Genomic DNA, 20639 nt, shown 5'->3' with positions numbered 1-20639 from the left:
GATTACGAGAGAGACACTCCAAAAACTAACTTTCCAGACGGGGATGTACTTATAAAACCTTTTATGTCAAAGTCAGGATTTCACAACATGACACGCCAATGCAAAATCCAGTAGCACCTGAAGGGTTAAGGTAACTGCTGCCATCACTTGCACACTTTTTAATACTTGAAAAAGTTTTAAGAAAAAAATAAAGAGAAAAAGTACATTCTCCAGAGAACAGCAAGTGTATTTCAAAATAAAAATTATATTTTTGTGTTTTTTTTCTTTTTCTTGTTGGGGTTTTTTTTCCATTTTTTTTTAACAAGACTCCATAGTTGTCATATAACAAGTTATACACAATGTGTTTGCTCTCCTCTCCTGTGTAGGTTCTTGTTCACATTTTCAGGCTACAGTACCCAACATTGTTTTCTGGCATATATATTCCCACAGTTTTATCTAAAGTTAGATACAATGTATAATACCTGTCTCTGGGGAAAAATTAATGTTTCAAATATCTTAATACAGAAGTGGAGAGGCTACAGTAGGTATCACCACCTAATTATGAACTTTAGATTACAATTTCTACACACTCACCTACTGAAAATGAACATTTAAAATATTCTTACAATAAGATTTTATTTATATGTGCACTTATGTCCACCTTATCCCATACCCATGTTTGACGACTATTTGGGAATTCAAAGGTGCAGCCCTCAATAGATTACATTATTTTAAAAAATGAAATCAAGCATCTCTACTTTATGAGAAAAGAAATTTTCAAATATTATTTTCCAATTTTAAATTTCATTTCACTAGGAAAATATTAAAAATGTGCACATCTAAATTTTTTTCCATGTACTATATATACAAATGTGTATGTATGTATACATAAAAATACTCATGTAACACACATATACAAAAAAGTTAGTGGAAATATTTTTGTAAGCTATTTTCCCACATGTAAATGATATTTTAAAAAATTCTGATAATATAATTTAAAATAATATCACATTTATTATCTTATCAATTTGCTATTGTTTTACCTTTTACTTCCTCTTAATTAAGCCCATCCAGTTTTAATGGCCTTGATTCTCCTGGCACATAAACCAGTTTTAACCAGAGTAACTCCACTGACATCACTGAAGATTCTTCTGATTTAGACTGGTGTAAATCACAAGAGAATCAGGCCCAAATAGCTTCATGTAAATTAAAACCTGGTGATTTCTGCTCACCTGATGAAATTACCCATATCATCATCATTTAACATCCACCAAATAAAAAATATGTAAGTCGCCATAGAAAGCTTTCAGTCATATATGCACACTGAACTAAGCTTTTTTCCCCTCTTTATAAATAAAATAGGTGAGAAAATACCCTAAAAATATGGAGGAAATGTAAATGGTGTGTACAGTACATATGATATAATATATGATGGTTTAGTATTTGATCTAAACTGTTCTCCTGACTTGTCAGGGGAACCTGGTAAATCACTTGTGAAGAAAAAATGATATTTTATAAACAAACCATGTATTTTCTCTCTTTCTAATGTAAATTAGAATGTGTGTATTATACATACAGTACACACACACAACCCAGACCTACATTTTCTAGTTTTGAATAGCACTCTGTAAAAGTGGAGAAAATTGTCTGTTATACAAATTTAGTAATCATCTGGATTTTGTATTTAACATTCAAATTAATTTTGGGCACAAACAAAAACTCAGTGCATCTTGAGACTCTTGAGTCTGATACTCATTCAGACATTTTTTTAAAAAAAAAACCCTCTCCAACATTGCAGGCAATTTATGATAACAACATACTTTGATGCACTTCCCATTCAATAAGCAAACATATGACACTTGGCTTACCTTTCAATGACTTTTCTTAAAATAAATATATTGTATAGAGAAATGCATGTTTGCCAAAAGTCTGTTAAAATTACATCAAAACAACTTTCAAATCCATTTACTGAGGATAAGTGAATCCTCTTTTTAAACAACTATGTAACAGTTCAGAATATTGCCTGGTGTGGTTTTGATAAAATGTGGTGTGAAGAACTATATAGAGAAAACATGTCTCCATTTCAATTTGCTATGACTACACAGCTTCCAGAAACATTTCTCTTGGCTGGGCAATTTCAATGCAAAGGTAATCCCCTTGTAATAGCTCTATATCCCTAACATGATCAATAAACAGTGTTCTCCACTAGGCATTATTACACAAAACTGAAATGCACTGATCATTCAGAAAAGATTTCTTGCAAAATAGGCTAATAAAACATCTTCAAGTAACTGCACGTTCTAATTATATTTGATGTTTAATAACGCCAGACAATAAATGACTGGCTACCTATATTTATCTGTGCATGTCAAATTTTAAATTTAAAAATATTTTTTTCGGAGGAACTCACCTACCTTCATTGGTTGACTTTAAAATGTGTAATAAAATGGGAGACAGTATCTCATTGTAAATACATGGAAATAATATGGAAAGTAAACCGTACACTGGACAATATTATAGAACACCAGAGTGAACTTCATAAAGAAATACAGTATCTTCCAGTATAAAAAAAAGGAAGAACTCTATACAAGCAGTTCTATTAACTATGTTTCAATTAAAGATGCAATTCTCTCTCACTCCTGGCAAGAATTAATTGGTAATGGCACGGTTTCTCAACAGTGCAAAGTATCCTGAGAAATTATTAAGATTATAACAAAATACAGGGCTGTCATCACTAAGTTTCTGCACAAAACACATCAATTAGATATCTTAATTAAATAAAAAAGCAGATAATCTACATTGTGTCTAACACAAAAAGGGGATGTGACCTGGGACACTGCTAATTCTTCTACTGGCTAATAATCAGAAAATCATTGCATTCAATTACTGTTAATATCTTTCTTCAAGTTATTTATGGCCAATAATATACATGGAGGTAATTTGTAATTCAAGTGTTTTCTTTTTCAACTAGCTACAAGATGATTTCTAAATTTTACATTGAAAATACTATTCAAATTTAAAATAGGCCCTCTTGGAGGAGCATTTTTCTAATTTTGTGCAACTTTGATGCAGAGCCCAACAAAGTCCTATGAAGAGAGACAGTGCATCTTTAAGATGATTGGCACTGAAATCCCATTTCTTTAGCTGCATTCTATTAGCTTGGCCAGGTTATCTCGTAATTCTGTTAGTTCAAAGATTTTTCCATCAAGAATTTCTAAAAGTGTCTTCAAGTTATTGCGAAAAGCTTCTTGCTCATTCTGACTTTTCTCCAGACGTTGCTCTAGATCAGACAGCTGTCCTTCCAGGTCCTTGTTTCGAATTTCTACTTCCTTCAGAGAAAACATGTAATATGTTAATGTACTGTTTATAAATAGAATGTAGTTTTCTATTTCTGCTGTCATTCATGTATGTGTTAGTTAATACAGGTTTTAAAAGACCACAATTAAATTATTTGCAATCTTTCAGTTACAACTAACTAAAAATCAGTTTTTTGTAAAAGGACAATGAGGAATTTGAAAAAACACCATCTTTCTTTTATCTTCTCAGTAAAACATCCAAGGGAGAGGACATTTGGAACAGAGTGATAAAATTATATAGCCACTGAGTGCCATATTGAATGCAAGACATTAACTGAAGTAAATTTGCTATTGTTTCTGGTATATGACACTTACTAAAAGTGGCTTCTCAAGGGATTATTTTAATCTTAGCCATTCTCCATTTTAGAATACATAGGACACATCCCCACTAAATAAATATTTTAGACATTACTTCATGTGTGATTGAATACTATCCCACTATAAACCCACTGTATATGCTATTTCACATTACATACTGACCTATATAGAGTAAGACTAATATCAAGGTCAAGGTAACTGTAAGAATGTATAAACAATAACAAAATACTAATTACATCTTTTATTTTACTGAAATATATGTTTCAGAGCTCATCTCTGTTACGGGGTGCTATGTGAGTACAGTTTCTGAGCTGCCACATGTTGAAGCTGTTCCAATATAACAGTGGGTAGGAGGGGAGACAATGTGTCTGCATGTCAAATGCAGGGGACTTACACCAAGGCAAATGTCTTTTCTCATCTTTAAGGCAGAGGAGCAGCCCACAGTTGCTATAGGCCACAGAACATGATGCTGCTCAAATCCAGGCTGTTGGATCAAGATGCAGAACTGTATGCTCGGACCTCTAATCTCTGTGGGTCATGTATTAAAGAGGAGGGCTGCTATAATAAGCTCCATTTCATGCACATTGCATGCTGCCCTTGGGCTTCTGACAAGTTATCAACATGAGCCTCATTTGTGTCTGGTGTAGCTTATTGTTATTTGAGTATGTCTCAATTTTAAATTTCAATTATTTAAAAACTGCACAGGGAGGGTTTATATAATATACCATCTACAATGAAAAACAGTTTTCAGGAAACAGACAAGAAACATTATTTATATATTTATTTATAAACATTTTTTTCATCATTTTGTGGGCTACTTGGACTTCCCCCTGTTCCTCCCTTCTCCCCGAAACCCAGCTGCCCTTTCAGTAGCACTCTGTGACAGAACAGTCACTTTCAACTCAGTAGCATTTTATCAAATTACATTTGAAATATTTAATAGTTCCCATATTAGGTTTTACGATGACTGGTTTCAAGCTGCTGCTGAAAAGCACTTTGAAAAAGGGTCAATTTACAGTGGTCACTTTTTCTCCTTGTGTGTGTCCTTTTCTCCCCCCAGCTGCCTGCATTCAGCATCTCCCCTCTCTGTTACCATTCCCCCCCCCCCCCCATCTACTTAATCTAATGACTGTACTAATGTTTTCCATTGATATGGGCCCAGCCATATCAGTGGGAGCTGGACAAGGACAATAAGAACCCATCTATGCTGGGGCAGCTTTATGCTGATCGAGTGGCTCAAAACTACCCTAAAGTCAATGTAATCAGTTTCTCACTGCACAGGGAAATCCTTGTGTGGTGCCATGTTTGGGGTCGGGAGGGAGTTTTCCTCCACGGCAGATTGGAGAGGCCCTGGAGGTTTTTTTGCCTTCCTCTGTAGCATGGGGCATGGTTGACTGGAGGGAGGCTTCTCTGCTCCTTGAAGTTTTGAACCATGATTTGAGGACTTCAATAGCTCAGACATGGGTGAGGTTTTTCATAGGAGTGGTGGGTGACATTCTGTGGCCTGCGCTGTGCAGGAGGTCGGACTAGATGATCAGAGTGGTCCCTTCTGACCTTAGTATCTATGAATCTATGAATCTATAACTGTATTGGCTCCTACACCATCCCATCTCTTTACGACTGGTCACAGGGTGCAACTGGGGGAAAGGTGATGAGGTGAAAGCCCCTCAAGGCCCAAAGAACAGCCCCTGGAGCATGTGGGCCAGAAAGCCACAGGATCAGGGAATCACAAAAGAGGCTTAAAACCACACTTATGTGAATGCACTGCAACCCACCCTAGGTGAGCATGTGGTCATGGGTTACATTAAAGTTAAAACGGAACCCTGTGCTTGCTTTTCATTTGTAAACAGATATGAGTGTTTAAAAATCTTAACAAATCACTGGGTTTTGATTACTGTGTCTTGTACAAAACCCTATGAGTAGGACTTTCCCCCTTGCTCTCGGAGTCCACAGCAGAGTGTTTTTAGGCATTTATAACTGAATACGATAGTTCTGGAAGTACTTAGAAGGGAGAATTGACTGAAAAAGATTTATTTTTACTGAATGGCATTGCTTGGAGCACTTGGCATTGCTTTATAGGCTCCTATTATTACTAGGTATGTAAGAATTGCCATAACAAAACAGACCAATTGTCCATCTTTGAATCCATACCTGTGCTAAATTCTATTGCCCTGCTCTTTCGAGTTTACACCTGTACTGTGAAGTGTGTAAAATTGTACCAAATTACATGTAAATGATTACACAAATGCAGTGCAGTAAAGAATCAGGCCCCCTTTGTCCAGATCATCAGTGACATATGCCTAAAAAGAAGGTGTAACTCTTTAAAATTTTCTTAGCTGCACAATGTCTATTTCTTCTTTCCAAAGCAGAACTGATTGCTGCTCTTTCTCCTCTTCTTTTTCTGACCTTCTGGCAGAGCCCCTTCTCCATTTCCCAATGCTACATGCAGTGGGGTGTCTTCCTTAACCTCAAGTCTTAAAATGCTGTAAGCAGGGAGGGCAAGAGGATGTACTAAAACATTTTTAATCTCTAATGATATTCATATAGATGGATGTGTGAATATCATCTAAATATTAGTACCCCTGAATATGTACATCATCCAGGTCTAAATAATGGCTGATTCGCCTATATCTAATATTGAACACCTTCCTCAATCCACTGTCCAATTGCTCTTAAAAAGTTAGGAATGTTTATCTAATATCTAGCATAAACATTCTTTCCTTACTGTGCCCTTGTTCCTTGTCCTAATATCTTCTGAGAATATGAATACTTTCTTTCTTTCATTTAAATTATCTTGTGGGTACTTACAGACTATTTATGTCCCTTTCTTGTCTTCTCTTTTCTAAACTATACACAGTTAGCTCCCCAAATATTTCGTCATATACATTTTCCTCCAATTCTTGCATAATTTTTGTTTTCCTTCTTTGTATTTAGTATACTTACTAACCTGCAGGAAACAGAATTGCATGCAATATTCCAGCTCCTGTTGCAGAAGGGTTATGGAAAATGTTATCTCCCTATCTTTACATACAACCTTCCTATATATACACCCCCAAGAATAGCACTAGCATTTCTGGCACAAATATTGCCTTGCAACTTCATAGGTTTCAGAGTAGCAGCTGTGTTAATCTGTATCTGCAAAAAGAAAAGGAGTACTTGTGGCACCTTAGAGACTAACAAATTTATTTGACCATAAGCTTTTGTGAGCTACAGCTCACTTCATCGGATACTGAAATGAGCTGTAGCTCACAAAAGCTTATGCTCAAATAAATTTGTTAGTCTCTAAGGTGCCACAAGTACTCCTTTTCTTTTTGCAAGTTCATAGTTAGTTTAGTATCTACTATTACAACTAGGTCTTTCTCACACTTGTTGCCTTCCAGATAGCTATGTCTCTCTGTTCCTATCTGTAGGTATGAGATTAACTTTATTAGTAATGAATCTCATCTTGTTATAATCAACTCACTCTTCTGATCGCTCCAGGCCCATTTGCAGCTATATTCTCTCCTGTGTTTTTGAGCTCCTCCTATAATGGTATTGTGATTAATTTTTTTATAATTTTCATTTAGAATAAAAATGTCACACAAACAAATAGTGTTTGTTGTTTACATCATAATAAAGTCCTGTGGGTCTTGTGCAAGGTATGTAGTAAACAGATCAGAATTAAATATACATGTTTTGAGTAAAAGCTATATTTATGAATCTGCTATTCTAATAAAGGAATACTTACTTATTGTGAGCTTATATGATCATGGCTGATTGTGTATGCTTTCGCTACATTATTAATGAAAATATTAACTAACAAGGCTCCTAATACTTACCGCTCCACTATGATAGCTTACTTGATACTGTTACCCATTGGAGTTCTTACCATTAATGGATTACTCTCTGTTTCATTCCTGTTCATCAATAGATTTTTATCTAGTTGATATGCAGTACAATGTGATATACTTTATTTTGTATAACCTTTTTTATACAAGCTACATTTCAAAACATTTTAGAGGTACACAATACATTAAATTGAAAATAATAAAACAGAGAGAGAGGAGAGAAATGAAATGAGAGTTATGCAGAAAGGAGAAAACATCTGTTTTTAGATGAGATCTGAAAACAGATGATAGATCAGAAAATCACATAAATGTAGGGCTGGAAGGGACCTTGAGAAGTCACCAAGTCTAAACCCCTTTGCTGAGGCAGGATCAAGTAAACCTAGACCATCCCTGGCAGATGTTTGTCCAACTTGTTCTTAAAAACTTCCAAAGATGGAGATTCCACAATTTCCCTTCGAAGTCTATTCCAGAGCAGAGCTACGTAGTTAAAGCTTTTCCTCCTAACATCTAACCTAAGGGTATGTCTTCACTAGCAACGTTAAAGCACTGCCGCGGCTTTGTTGGCTGTGTAGTTGCGGCACCAGTGCTGGGAGAGAGAGCTCTCCCAGTGCTGTAAAAAACCACTCCCATGAGGGGCGTAAGTACCAGTGCTGGGAGCGTGGCTCCCAGCACTGGTGCACTGTCTATACTGCCACTTTACAGTGCTGAAACTTGCAGCTCTCAGGGGGCTGCCACTGGGAGCTGCGGGCAGCTATGCCTGTGGACAATCAATGTAAACAGTGTCTCTCAGCCCACCACCGGATTACCCTGATAGGCCACATGGGGCAGGTTGTCCACCACTGCACTTGTTTGTTCTGAATTTAATCTTGTTGATTTCAGACTAATTCTCTAATGCATCAAGGTCATTTTTAATTCTAATCCTGTCTTCAAAGTGCTTGCAACCCTCCCAGGTTGGTGTCATCTCCAAATGTTATAAGCACACTCTCCACTACATTATCCAAGTCATTAATAAAAATATTGAATAATACCAGACCCAGGACTGACGACTCATAGAATCATACAAGATTAGGGTTGGAAGAGACTAGCCCAACCCCCTGCTTAAAGTAGGACCAACCCCAACTAAATCATCCCAGCCAGGGCTTTGTCAAGCCAGGCCTTAAAAACCTTTAAGAATGGTTTCAGAACCACCTCCCTAATCAACCCATTCCAGTGCTTCACCACCCTCCTAGTGAAATGTTTTTTCCTAATATCCAACCTAGACCTCCCCCACTGCAACTTGAGACCATTGTTCCTTGTTCTGTCATCTGCCACTGAGAACAGTCAAGCTCCATCCTCTTTGGAACCCCCCTTCAGATAGCTGAAGGCTGCTATCAAATCCCTCCTCACTCTTCTCTTCTGCAGACTAAATAAGCCCAGTTCCCTCAGTCTCTCCTCATAAGTCATGTGCCACAGCACCCAAATAATTTTCGTTGCCCTCTCTGGATTCTCTCCAATTTGTCCAAATCCTTTCTGTACTGGGGGACCCAAAACTGGATGCAGTACCCCAGTTGTGGTCTCCCCAGTGCTGAATAGAGGGGAATAACCACTTCCCTCAATCTGCTGGCAATGCTCCTACTAATGCAGCCCAGTACGCCGTTAGTCTTCTTGGCAACAAGGGCATACTGTTGACTCATATCCAACTTCTTGTCCACTGTAATTCCCAGGTCCTTTTCTTCAGAACCGCTGCTTAGCCAGTCAGTCCCCAGCCTGTAGAGGTGCATGGGATTCTTCTGTCCCAAGTGCAGGACTTTGCACTTGTCCTTGTTGAACCTCAGATTTCTTTTGGTCCAATCCTCCAATTTATTTAGGTCACTCTGGACCCTATCCCTATTCTTCAGTGTATCTACCTCTCACCTTAGTTTAGTGTCATCCACGAACTTGCTGAGGGTGTAATCCATCCCATCAGTTAGATCATTAATGAAGATGTTGAACAAAACTGGCCCCAGAACTGACCCCTGGGACACTCCTCTTGATACTGGCTGCCATCTAGACAACAAGCCACTACCCGTTGAGCCGGACGATCTAGCCAGCTTTCTATCCAACTTACAGTCTATTCATCCAATCCATACTTTTTTAACTTGCTGGCAAGAATACCGTGGAAGATTGTATCAAAAGCTTTGCTAAAGTCACGATATATCATGTCCACCACTTTCCCCATATCCACAGAGCCAGTTATCTTATCATAGAAGGCATTCAGGTTGGTAAGGCATGACTTGCCCGTGGTAAATCCATGTTGACTGTTCCTCATCACCTTCCTCTCCTCGAAGTGCTTCAAAATGGATTCTTTGAGGACCTGCTCCATGATTTTTCCAGGGACTGAAGTCTGTAGTTCCCCTGATTCTCCTTCTTCCCTTTTTTAAAGATGGGCACTATACTTGCCTTTTTCCTGTCATCCGGGACGTCCCCCGATTGCCACGAGTTTTCTGAGATAATGGCCAATGGCTCTACAATCACATCAGCCAACTCCCTCAGGACTGTTGGATGCATTAGATCTGGCCCCATGGACTTGTGCGTGTCCAGCTTTTCTAAATAGTCCTTAACCTGTTCTTTCACCACTGAGGGCTGCTCACCTCCTCCCCATACTGTGCTGCCCAGTGCAGCAGTCTGGGAGCTGACCTTGTCTGTGAAGACGAAGGGAGAAAAAGCATTGAGTACTTCAGCTTTTTCCACATCATCTGTCACTAGACGGCCTCCCCCATTCAGTAAGGGTTCCACACTTTCCCTGACCTCCTTCTTGTTTCTAACATACCTGTAGAAACCCTTGTTACCCTTCACATTCCTTGCTAGCTGCAACTCCAATTGTGCTTTGGCTGGCTGGGTTTTGGAGACAAGGAATCCTTGGTCAAAAATGGCTGGGTCCTAAATGTGGCAGCAACCTAAATGTGGCAGGGAAGGGATTTAATTAGTCAGAGATGGCTGTATTCAGGAATTATCAAGCCATATAGATTCAGATTATGGACTTTACAGACACCATTGGCTATTTTTATTATTTTTTTCTTCCTTTTAACCTAGTGTGGATTACATTTAAAACAAACATTATATTGTGAACCACCTTCCGCCCATTTGTAATGGGAAATGAGAAGGACCAGCATGATGTGACCAGCAAATTACATACACACACATGTGCAATGGACCACAGTTTCAGAACATTTATTTTAGGACAATGTAACCCCTGAAATGCATTCACTGGGGGAAAGGGTTGTCAGACTCAGAACTATGGTCACTGAATTTTGTATGTTCATAACTTAAAATTTTAATTTCCTTCAAGCCTGCCTAGTATTGTAAGTCTCAATAAACTTTATAAATCAAGCCAACTCTGAAGGCTGCATTGTTACTATTTATAGTGCAGTAGTGCCAATGAGGGATCAGGGCCCCATTGTGATAGTAGACACTGTACAAACACAACAAAAAGACAGCTGCTGTCCCAAAAAGCTTGCAGCCTAATGCACTGCACTGTAACTTACTGTGTCCAAGGTTAAAAATGAAATTCCAGATTGTATTATATCATCATGTACATTATTTGACAAATAATTTATAAATGAGATAAAGAGGGATTGTATTTTAAAAGCATAAGCAAGTGCCAAGTTGAAGACTTAAGGAGGAGTTTCTATTTGAGTTTCCTCTCTTTGAGTGCTTGATTTATCTGTCTTAATGTTACAATAACACTATATTTTTCACAGAATAATCCAGCCTTTGACATCATTCTGGCCCTGGAAGAGGTCTGACAACACACATTCATCAAGGTCAGTACATGAAATGTGACATAATATATGCTTTCTGGGCTCTACAGTAGTATTAAACACAGGATTACAACTTCACTGCAGGATCAAATAGAATGAAAATCTGGACTACAAGATATTTTTATCAAAACATGAATATCTTAAGTAAAAATGAAATGTAATACAGAAAATGAGTGGCCACATATTTTGTTTTCTATGTAAATGTAGCATTTTTTCAAATGTGCTCGAGAGCAAAAGATTCTCTATAAAAGTCAAAATTATTACACAAATTTTGGGGTTTTTGTTTCCAAGCTAAAAGCAAACCAGCTTATTTTCACTGACTAGAAAAGTGAAGGAGGAAAGGAGGAAAGACTTTCAGAGAATCCTAATCAGAAAGGAATAATTCACCGTACTGAACCTAGTGCGCTACCACTACGAAATATATATATATTTTTTTACAAGTCTATTGCAGACTGGCAATACCCAGTATGTTCCACCAAAACTTGGCTTCCTATAGGTGAAGTCTGCCTCTGAATAATAAAATCCAGGTTATATGCATGATCAATTTGCTTTAGTTTCATAACGTATCTTATGCATCAGGCAAATATGAAAAGGAAATAGAATTTTGGGGGTAAAAACTCCCAATTTTCATACTAACAGACAAATGGAACCATGACAATGTAAGACTTTCCAATAGAAAATAGCACTTTTTTCTTTTCCTTTTTCACACTTTTAACTCTCACTTAACTAAAATTATTGTTCTATTATTTAAATTATTTTCAACTTTTAAGGTAAATGTAAAGTCCATTATGAAACTGTAAACAAAGCTCTGACTAAATGATATTTTGATTATTTAGTAAAGAACATGTCAAAGATCTTCCGACCAATTTGAATAAATTCAAGTCAGCGGGGCCTGATGCTGTTCACCCCATGAAGGAATTAGCTGAAGCCACTGGGAATAATATTTGCAAACTCATAGTTGACAGGAGAGGTCCCTGAATACTGGAGAAGGGCTAATGTAGTGCCCATCTTTAAAAAGGGGGAAAAGGAAGAGCTGATGAACTATAGACCAGTCAGCCTGACTTCGATACCTGAGAAGTTACTAGAGTAATGTATAAAACATTTGATTTGAGAATATCTGGAGGATGAAGAACAGTGGTGGGCAACCTGCGGCCCATGGGAATGATACAAGATTGGAGGGAGGTCTTAAGTGGGGTTCCACAGGGATCTGTTCTGGGTCCGGTGTTGTTTAACATCTTTATTAATGATCTGGATGTAGGTATAAAGAGCATGCTGATCAAGTTTGCAGATGACACAAAGCTGGGGGGATTGCCAACACTTTGGAGGCTAGAACTAAAATTCAAAGGTCTCTTGATAAATTGGAGAACTGGGCTATAGACAACAAAATGAAATTCAACAAAGATGAATGTAAAGTGCTACACTTAGAAAAGAAAAACAAAATGCACAAATACAAAAGGGGGCGGGGGGCTGGCTAACTGGCTTGCTAGCAGCACTGCTGAGAAGGATCTGGAAGTTGTGGTAGATCACAACATCAACGTGTGTCAGCAATGTGATGCTGTTGCAAAAAAACCAAATGCAATTTCAGTTTGCATTAACAGATGCATAGCATGCAAGACACAGGAGGTGACAGTACTGCTCTACTTGGCACTGGTTAGGCCTCAGCTAGAGTAGTGTCCCATTTTAGTCACCAATTTATAGAAAGGATGTAGAGAAACTGGAAAGGATCCAGAGGCAAGTGACAAAGATGATCAAAGGGATGAAATGCAAGTCATATGCAAGCAAAGGCTGAAGTATGTTTAGTTTGAAAAAAAAAAAAAAGATTAAGGGGGACATGATAGCAGTCTCCAAATACTTGAAAGGCTGCCATAAAAAAGATGGAAAAGTTGTTCTCTTGCACCACAGAGGGCAGGACAAGAGGAAATGGGTTCAAACTACAGCATAGCAGATTTAGATTAAATCTCAGGAAAAACGTTCTAATTGTAAGAACAGTAGGACAATGGAACAGACTGCGTAGGGAAGCTCTTTCACTGCAGGTTTTAGAAAGGAAAGTGGATAGCCATCTGTCTTGGATAGTATAGACACAACAAATCCTGCACCTTTGCAGGGGGTTAGATTATATTATCCTTGCAGTCCCTTCTAACCGTATGGTTCTATGATTCTAACAGACACAGAAAAAGGCAATGCGAGCCACTTCCTTGCCCTGTCTACACATTTAAATCTAGATCTGTAGAGACCTATTCTAGGAATTAGATGAGGGCCCAAGAGACACAATTCAGATATGAATTTCAAAGCTCCTAAATTCTGGAGGTGTTTGAACACAGAATCTTGGTTAATGCCCATCTCTGCTCGAAATAAAAGAATAGTTCAGTCACCAACTACATCTGGGCTTTTGCTGAGTCTGCCATATGGTTTTCAGTTAAAGGGACAGACTGAGATCACAGATTCATTTTACACAGGACTACTGAATTGTCAGACTAACAGTTTTCAAATTGGGGCTAAATTTAAACTGACTTTGAAAGATGAAAGGCTCCATGTTCCATTTCCAATTTGCGGAGGCATTCAGCTCTAAAAACAATTTTTACAAACAAAATAAACACACCCCAGTAAGACCTCCCAACCCAAATCCTGGGTTTAGAGACTCCTGAGAAGAATTGTTAAGAATTGTTAAGTTATTCAAACCAACAAGGAATAGAGAGATACTATAAATATGGACACTTTAAAATCAAATTTTATTACAGTACAATTGCAATTTGATCTAGAGTCATCTCCGTGTGTTCTAAATAACCTGATGAAGGCACTCAATGGCAGCAGGTCTGCCAGAAAGGCCTGAGAGAAGCCAAGTAGTGCTCAAAATGGGAACAGTGTTGGCCAGTGAAGGAATGTGGCCAGAGAATGCAATAATGTGGTGCATCTCCTAAGCAGCTTCCACTACAGTGGCTTCTATGGAACTCAGCTGCAACTTAAAACTGCTCCCCTATGGAGCAGTTAGGTCAAATGGCCCAAGGGAGGGCAAATGGCAATTTGGTGTGAATTCCCTCTGGAGGACATGTGGTCCAGACTGGTTCATGGAGGTATAAATTGCACCTCTCTCTGCCATTTTGGGTGAATCTAGCCAGGAAAAGATAAGCTGTGCATATGATAAATGTAAGTGTCTGCCTACTGCCCATCTTCCTATAATATATATATATACACATACACACACACACACTGTACTGATGCTTACCTGGAGCTTCTGGGTCAAAGCGTCCCTCTGTGCCTGAAGCTCTCTGGCATTATCAATTTCTTGTTTCAATCTTTCTATTTCCTGAGGAAGGAAAAAACAATCCCTTTAACAACATATTACCGGATCTTAACTCAGTGCAAATAAGCCACTTATTCTCTTCCAGGCCAAATCATTCCAATTATACCAAAACTGACACTGAGCAGCTGCTTACCTTGACACTTCTTGTGTGTGGAGTTCAAAGCCCCCCGCCCCCAATAGTATGGAATCAGCAACTTCTGTAATTTATTGATCTGTATGTTAGATATTCATATGCCAACAATGAGCAATTCCATCTTGAAAAGTGTAACAACTCAAACAACATATTTGCCATCAAAGTTTAAGCTTTGTGGAGTTTCTCTTAATCTCCCACTCCAGCAAGGCTGGAATATTTTCTCTGGAAAATTGAGGGTCATGGTAATTAAAAGTTCAATCCTGGTCTGTATTTATTTTAAAAAAATATTTTAGTGTACAACAATGTACTCCTCCTCCTTTTCAAAAGAGAAGTCCAGACTTCAGTGGGGAGCGGCTTCCTATATCATTAGCAAGGGATGAAGCCAGCAGCAGCAAGAGAGAGGGAACAGAAATTGCCTGAACACTAAGTTCTGACCACTGACTGCCGTATGAAGAGACACTGATAAGAATGGTGATTTTAGTTTAGAGAAAGTATGAGGGGATGAAGATGACAAAGGTATACAAAATGAATGGTATAGAGATTAGATCAGACATTTCTGTTCACTCATTCTCATGATACAAGAACAAGCAGTTAGTCAATGAAATTGAAAGGCAGCAGCTTTAAAACTGATAAATATTTTCCCCCACAATGCACAATTACCCTGTTGACCAATTTGCCACAAGATATCACTGAGACCAAGAGCTTAGCAGGAATCAGAGAAGGACTGGATGTTGATGGGGATAACAAGAGCACACAGAATTACAATAGTAAGGATTAAAAAAACAACAGGAAAAAAGAAACCAATACACATCCCCACATCTCAGGACACAAGCTAATCTCTAACAGGGGTTAGGAAGAAACTTGCTCTGTGGCGAAGTTATTCCATAACTGCCAATGTCACAGTTTCTTGCACTTTCTCTTAAACATCTTGTGCTGGCCACTGTTAGAGACTACTGGTCTGATCCAGTATGGCAATGCCTATGTTCCTATATACTGCTTCTCATAGAATTTTTGGTCATGGGAGAGCCACAAAAGCCAATTCCCACCACAGTCAGCTCCCTTCTCCCTCTTATCCTCCCCCTTCAATATAGTTAGCTATCCCTTTGGGGGGCAGGTGTGCTTCACTTTGGGGCAGCTTAGATAGCTTCTCTAATTCCCCATATCCTCCTGCTGCTGGCTCAGATCCTGGCTGATGGCACAATAAGCAGCACCAAGTAGAGGGAGGAGCTTATTTAGAAGAAAGGGTCAGCTATATTAAAATAATCTTAACACATAAAGATTGGTTTGTTTCTCACCATGAACTCACTTCCCCAATAAAGGAAAGCAGGGCTTATAGCTGCTTTTTAAAATAAATACTTGCACTGACATTGCTTGTCTATAAATGGGATTCACAGCGCTTCATTTTGACTGCTGCTGTGAAGAAATGCTGCATGCTTCAGTACATGCTTTCTTTTGCAAAGAAAGGTACTTGGGAAGAGTGAACAGAAAAATGCAGATTTTTGGCTCAGACACACTAAAATCCAAACAATAGTTGTGATTGACAATCTGTAAGAAAATTTATTAGCAGCCTCAAAAAGGCTAAAAAATGGCTTTTCTTACTTTAGTCCACACAGAAATTACGTCTGTGCTCATAAGCAGATTTAAGATTAACATTACAAACTATCATAAATAACATGATTTTTAAAGCCACTTTAAAATGTTATGAATAACATTAGCAAATACCTCTTCTTTCTTCTTCAGTGTGGATTCTAATTCCTGTATTGTCTGGTTTAATTCTGTTTTATGTGTATGGACTGCATTTGCTTGGCTGCTCACACACTCCAGCTCAGTCACCTGTAGAAATAAATGTCAGCAATAAATATAGAATTAAGTGACAACATGAAGAATTACAAGGTACTATTGCCTCCTTGCATTAACACTTACATCTGAAATATACATCTATTGAAATATACTTATTAACTCTAAAATATATATGGATAAAAATGCTGAAAATATTTTTGTAAAACATTAGTATAAAATTCTTTACTCAATGGTTTGTATAATATTTCCCTCCTCTGAAATTTTAAATTTTGTTGCAATCTCTGATAACTGAAAAATATTGGTTCTGTAGTCTGAAAAAAAGCCCCTTTTGCATGAAAATGTGCACTTACTAATTTTAAAAATGTTCAGGGAAGAAGGGGCATTATCTCTCTAGAGTCCACATGGTCTAGAGGATTGATCACAGATTTGTCTAATCTGATCTATCCACTGAAAGTTTTTAATATTGCATCATGTTAATCAATGCCTATCCTGTCCTCCAAAAAGCAACTACAATTTCTCAGACTCAATTTCTGAATCTGCATGCAAGACATAATGCTGCATACTTACCTACCAACACATGGCTGCAGACATTTTAACTCCTTTATATTTTCAGATCTCACCTTTAGGCCAGTGGCTAAATGGCACATTTTGGTACTATACAGTTCCCTTTATTATCAGATAGAGTGCTCTGTCCATCTGTCCTTTGGATGAAACGCATAGCAATGGCACGTACGATTTTGATTTGAAGAGATGTTAATATGCCTGTTGTTATACACAGACAAATGATCCTTGAGAGAACAATCGGTAACATTTTGTACATCCATGAATTATATTCTGTACTACCATATTCTACTTAGAAACGTTGTTCATAAATCATTCAGAACACTGATGGAGCCATTATGTTTTCTATCAATCCAGCTCTTGTATGTGTGAAGTAAGCTAAAAATATATTCTTAATACTAAATAAAACGTTACTGAAAAATATTACTGCACAAAGCCCGACAACTCAGTTTTCTAAATAAATTATTTCCCTCTGAAGCTTAAGGATCTAATTTTCTTTAAAGACCATAATTACAAAGAGTCTGCTTAATTACAGATACAATATGCTCCTGACTTGCATGAAGTATCTTTTAAAAGGACCAGATTTTCAGCTGGTTTAAAATGGTTATTTATTTGTAATCAGAGTTCTTCAAGATGGACTCTGCATATTCACTCTCATGGGTTGTGCTGGGTGGTGCAGCCTGAACAGTGGAGCTTTCTCCTAGTAGTGTCCATTAAAGTGCTCATGCATCTCTCCACCACTTCCCTCAGTGTTCCTGAATATTCTGATGGAAAGGCTATAAAAAGTGAAGGAACTGCTGCTGCCTCAGTTCATTCCACCCCTGCCTCAGAGGTAGATTTTATTAGGACTGTGAGGAAGAGTGGGAGGGGGTAGAATCCAGACCCCATCTCAAAGAATTCTGGTTACAGGTAAGAACATAAGAACAGCCATACTGGGTCAGACCAGTGATCCATCTAGCCCAGTATCATGTCTTCTGACAACGGCCAATGTCAGATGCTTCAATGGGAATGAAAAGAACAGGGCAATTATCAAGTGATCCATCCTCTGTTGTCCAGTCCCAGAGGCTTAGGGACACCCAAAGCATGGGGTTGCCTCCCTGACTATCTTGGCTAACAGCCATTGATGTACCTACCCTCCATGAACTTATCTAATTCTTTTTTGAACCCAGTTATAATTTTGGCCTTCACAACATCTGCTGGCAATGAGTTCCATAGGTTGATTGCACATAACCTTCATTTCTTCTTTGAACGTCCTCTGCATATTCCCACTCATGGCATAGTTTGGAAAGCAGTACTCCATAAATGGGAGGTGGAACTCAGTGTCCTAATTAAATAAGGATTGAAGTACAACTCTATCAAACTGGGTGTCTACTCTAGGTGCCAGAACTAATGTATAATGTTAAGTAAAAGTATGTACAGTGCTCCAAGTGGCAGCCCTACATACCCTCCAAACTGGCACATGTCTAAGACATGCCAAGGATGTAGCCATTGCTCTAGCAGAATGTGATATAATCCAGCAGGGGGAGAAGAGTTGTTAATCTATAGCTTTCCTGAATACACTGTCTAACCCATTTAGATATTGTTTGTGCCGAGACAGCCTACCTGCATAGGAAAAAAAGAGATTTAGGAGGCCTGTGAAATTCCTTAGTCCTACTCAGATAATAAGCTAGGGTTCTCTGAGCATCCAAAGTATGTAACCTTGATTCACTCTTGTGACCGTGAGGAACAAAACTGGTAAATTTACTGTTTGATTAATGTGAAATTTCAATACTAAGTAAAAATACTGGGTTAGGACAAAGCACTGCCCTTATATTTGTGAAAAATGGTGAAAATTGGTCTAGCCACAAGGGTATGTAACTTGCTCACTTGCCCAGGTGAAATTATAGCTATTATAAAAGCAGTTTTAATAGACAAACGGAACAGAAAGCATTCTGCCTAAGGCTCAAAAGGCAACTTTACGAGTTGTGCTAAGACTTAATTGAGATCCCATCGTGGAATTGGGTCTTTTACAGGTGATTACAAATTAAAAAGTCCTTTCATATATGTCTTGACCGTACTGTTCGCAAAGTCAAATGTAATGTCTATGAAAATGCTATGCTGATATAGATGCTACCTGGAGCCATAAGGAGGAAACTGACAGATCTGAAACCTTTAACTGAAATAAGTATTCCAGAATTGGTGTTAATACTGATGGTTCTGATTTGTTATGCATTCAGTTTACAAACCTCAGTCATTTAAGGTGAAAACATTTTCAGGTAGATTGTTTTAGAACTGAGTAGCACTTGTTGCACTTTTGAAGGACAAGATTTTTTGAAGTCTATTAACAGCCTTTAGCCCAGGCAGTCAGATGTAGAGATAGAGTATCTAGATGGTAAATCCCGCCTTGTTGTTGCAACAATAAATCCGGTAATGCCAGAATCAGTATGTAAATTCCCTCAATAGCAGCAGTAGGTTGGTGTATCATTGTTGCCCCAGCCATGCTGGAGCAACTGGGATCATTTTGGTTCTATATGTTTTATCTTTCTCAATAATTCCGCATTAATGGCAAGTATACAGCAGGCCTTTTCCCCAACTCAGGAGAAACACATCAATATGGATTGGATGTCCTTTCTTGCTCTTGAACAGAATTAGTGACACTGTATTGGTCTGGTGGCAAATTAGGTCTTTATCTGGAAATTCCCAGAGGTTGAACATGTTGTGTATTAGTTTCTTCTTCACTGATCATTTGTCTAATTGCATCATGTCTCTACATAGTTGATCCACCAATCATTGCGCTTTCCCATCAGGTGAGAGGGCTATGGGATAAATGTTGTGCTGGACACACCAATCCTGCAACTTGATTGCCTCACTACACAATTGAGATGAATAAACTCTGCTTTGCTTATTGATGTAATACGTGACTAACTACCTTCCCTTTGATGTGAGGCAGAGAAGATTTGGCAGCCAGACATCTCTCTCTCAACTATAATGTGTTTACGTGTAGACTCTTTTCCTGAGAGTTTCAGTGTCCTCTCAACAGAGAGTTGAGATGATCCCCCTTCCCCCTGTTGGAAGCACCCAATGTCACAGTCACTGATGGAGCTGAAGATAGAATAATATCCCTCTTACAACATTTGTAGTCTGAGTCCAGCACATTAAGGAGGTCAGCACATCTAACATCGTATGGTTAGAAATTTTCATACACTGTCTGTACTTGGTCTGTAATTTACTGCCAACAAGTACTGTGGAGTTCCCGTTCTGAGAAGAGAGAATGGTGACACATAAGTAGCTGCAACCATTAGAGCCATACATGTCAGAAAAAAACCCTCCTATCTAGATAAGTTGGCAATGAAGCCTACATATGGTTGTCTGAAGTTTCAGAAATCTCATGCTGCCTTCCGGAGCATTTAAAATTGCCCCTATAATTGGGATTTTCTGTAGGAGACATAGACATGACTTCCTCACATTAACTAAAATGTCCCAGGTCTTTGAAGAGGGAACATGTATAATGAATATCATGGAAAAGATTTTCTTGCAATGTCTATTTAAATAGCTAATCATAGCGATGAGGGGTAAACAAAATGTATTGTCTTCTTAAATGAACTG

At 38.3% G+C, this 20639-nt stretch overlaps 1 protein-coding gene across 1 annotated transcript in view; it reads right to left on the bottom strand.

Moving 5' to 3' along the window:
- Positions 1–1752: 1752 nt before the first annotated feature.
- HOMER1 (homer scaffold protein 1) overlaps positions 1753–20639 on the bottom strand; it is a 158311-nt gene continuing 139424 nt past the window's right edge. The window contains exons 7-9 of the mRNA XM_038403480.2: positions 16416–16526; positions 14483–14563; positions 1753–3308 (exon numbers count right to left, since the gene is read on the bottom strand). Of these exons, the coding sequence (XP_038259408.1) occupies positions 3120–3308; positions 14483–14563; positions 16416–16526 (381 nt within the window). The 3' untranslated portion in view covers positions 1753–3119. The remainder of the gene's footprint in view (positions 3309–14482; positions 14564–16415; positions 16527–20639) is intronic.

This window comes from Dermochelys coriacea, chromosome 5 (assembly GCF_009764565.3).
Source record: "Dermochelys coriacea isolate rDerCor1 chromosome 5, rDerCor1.pri.v4, whole genome shotgun sequence".
NCBI lineage: Eukaryota > Metazoa > Chordata > Testudines > Dermochelyidae > Dermochelys > Dermochelys coriacea.
This window is presented reverse-complemented; position numbering and strand designations above follow the sequence as displayed.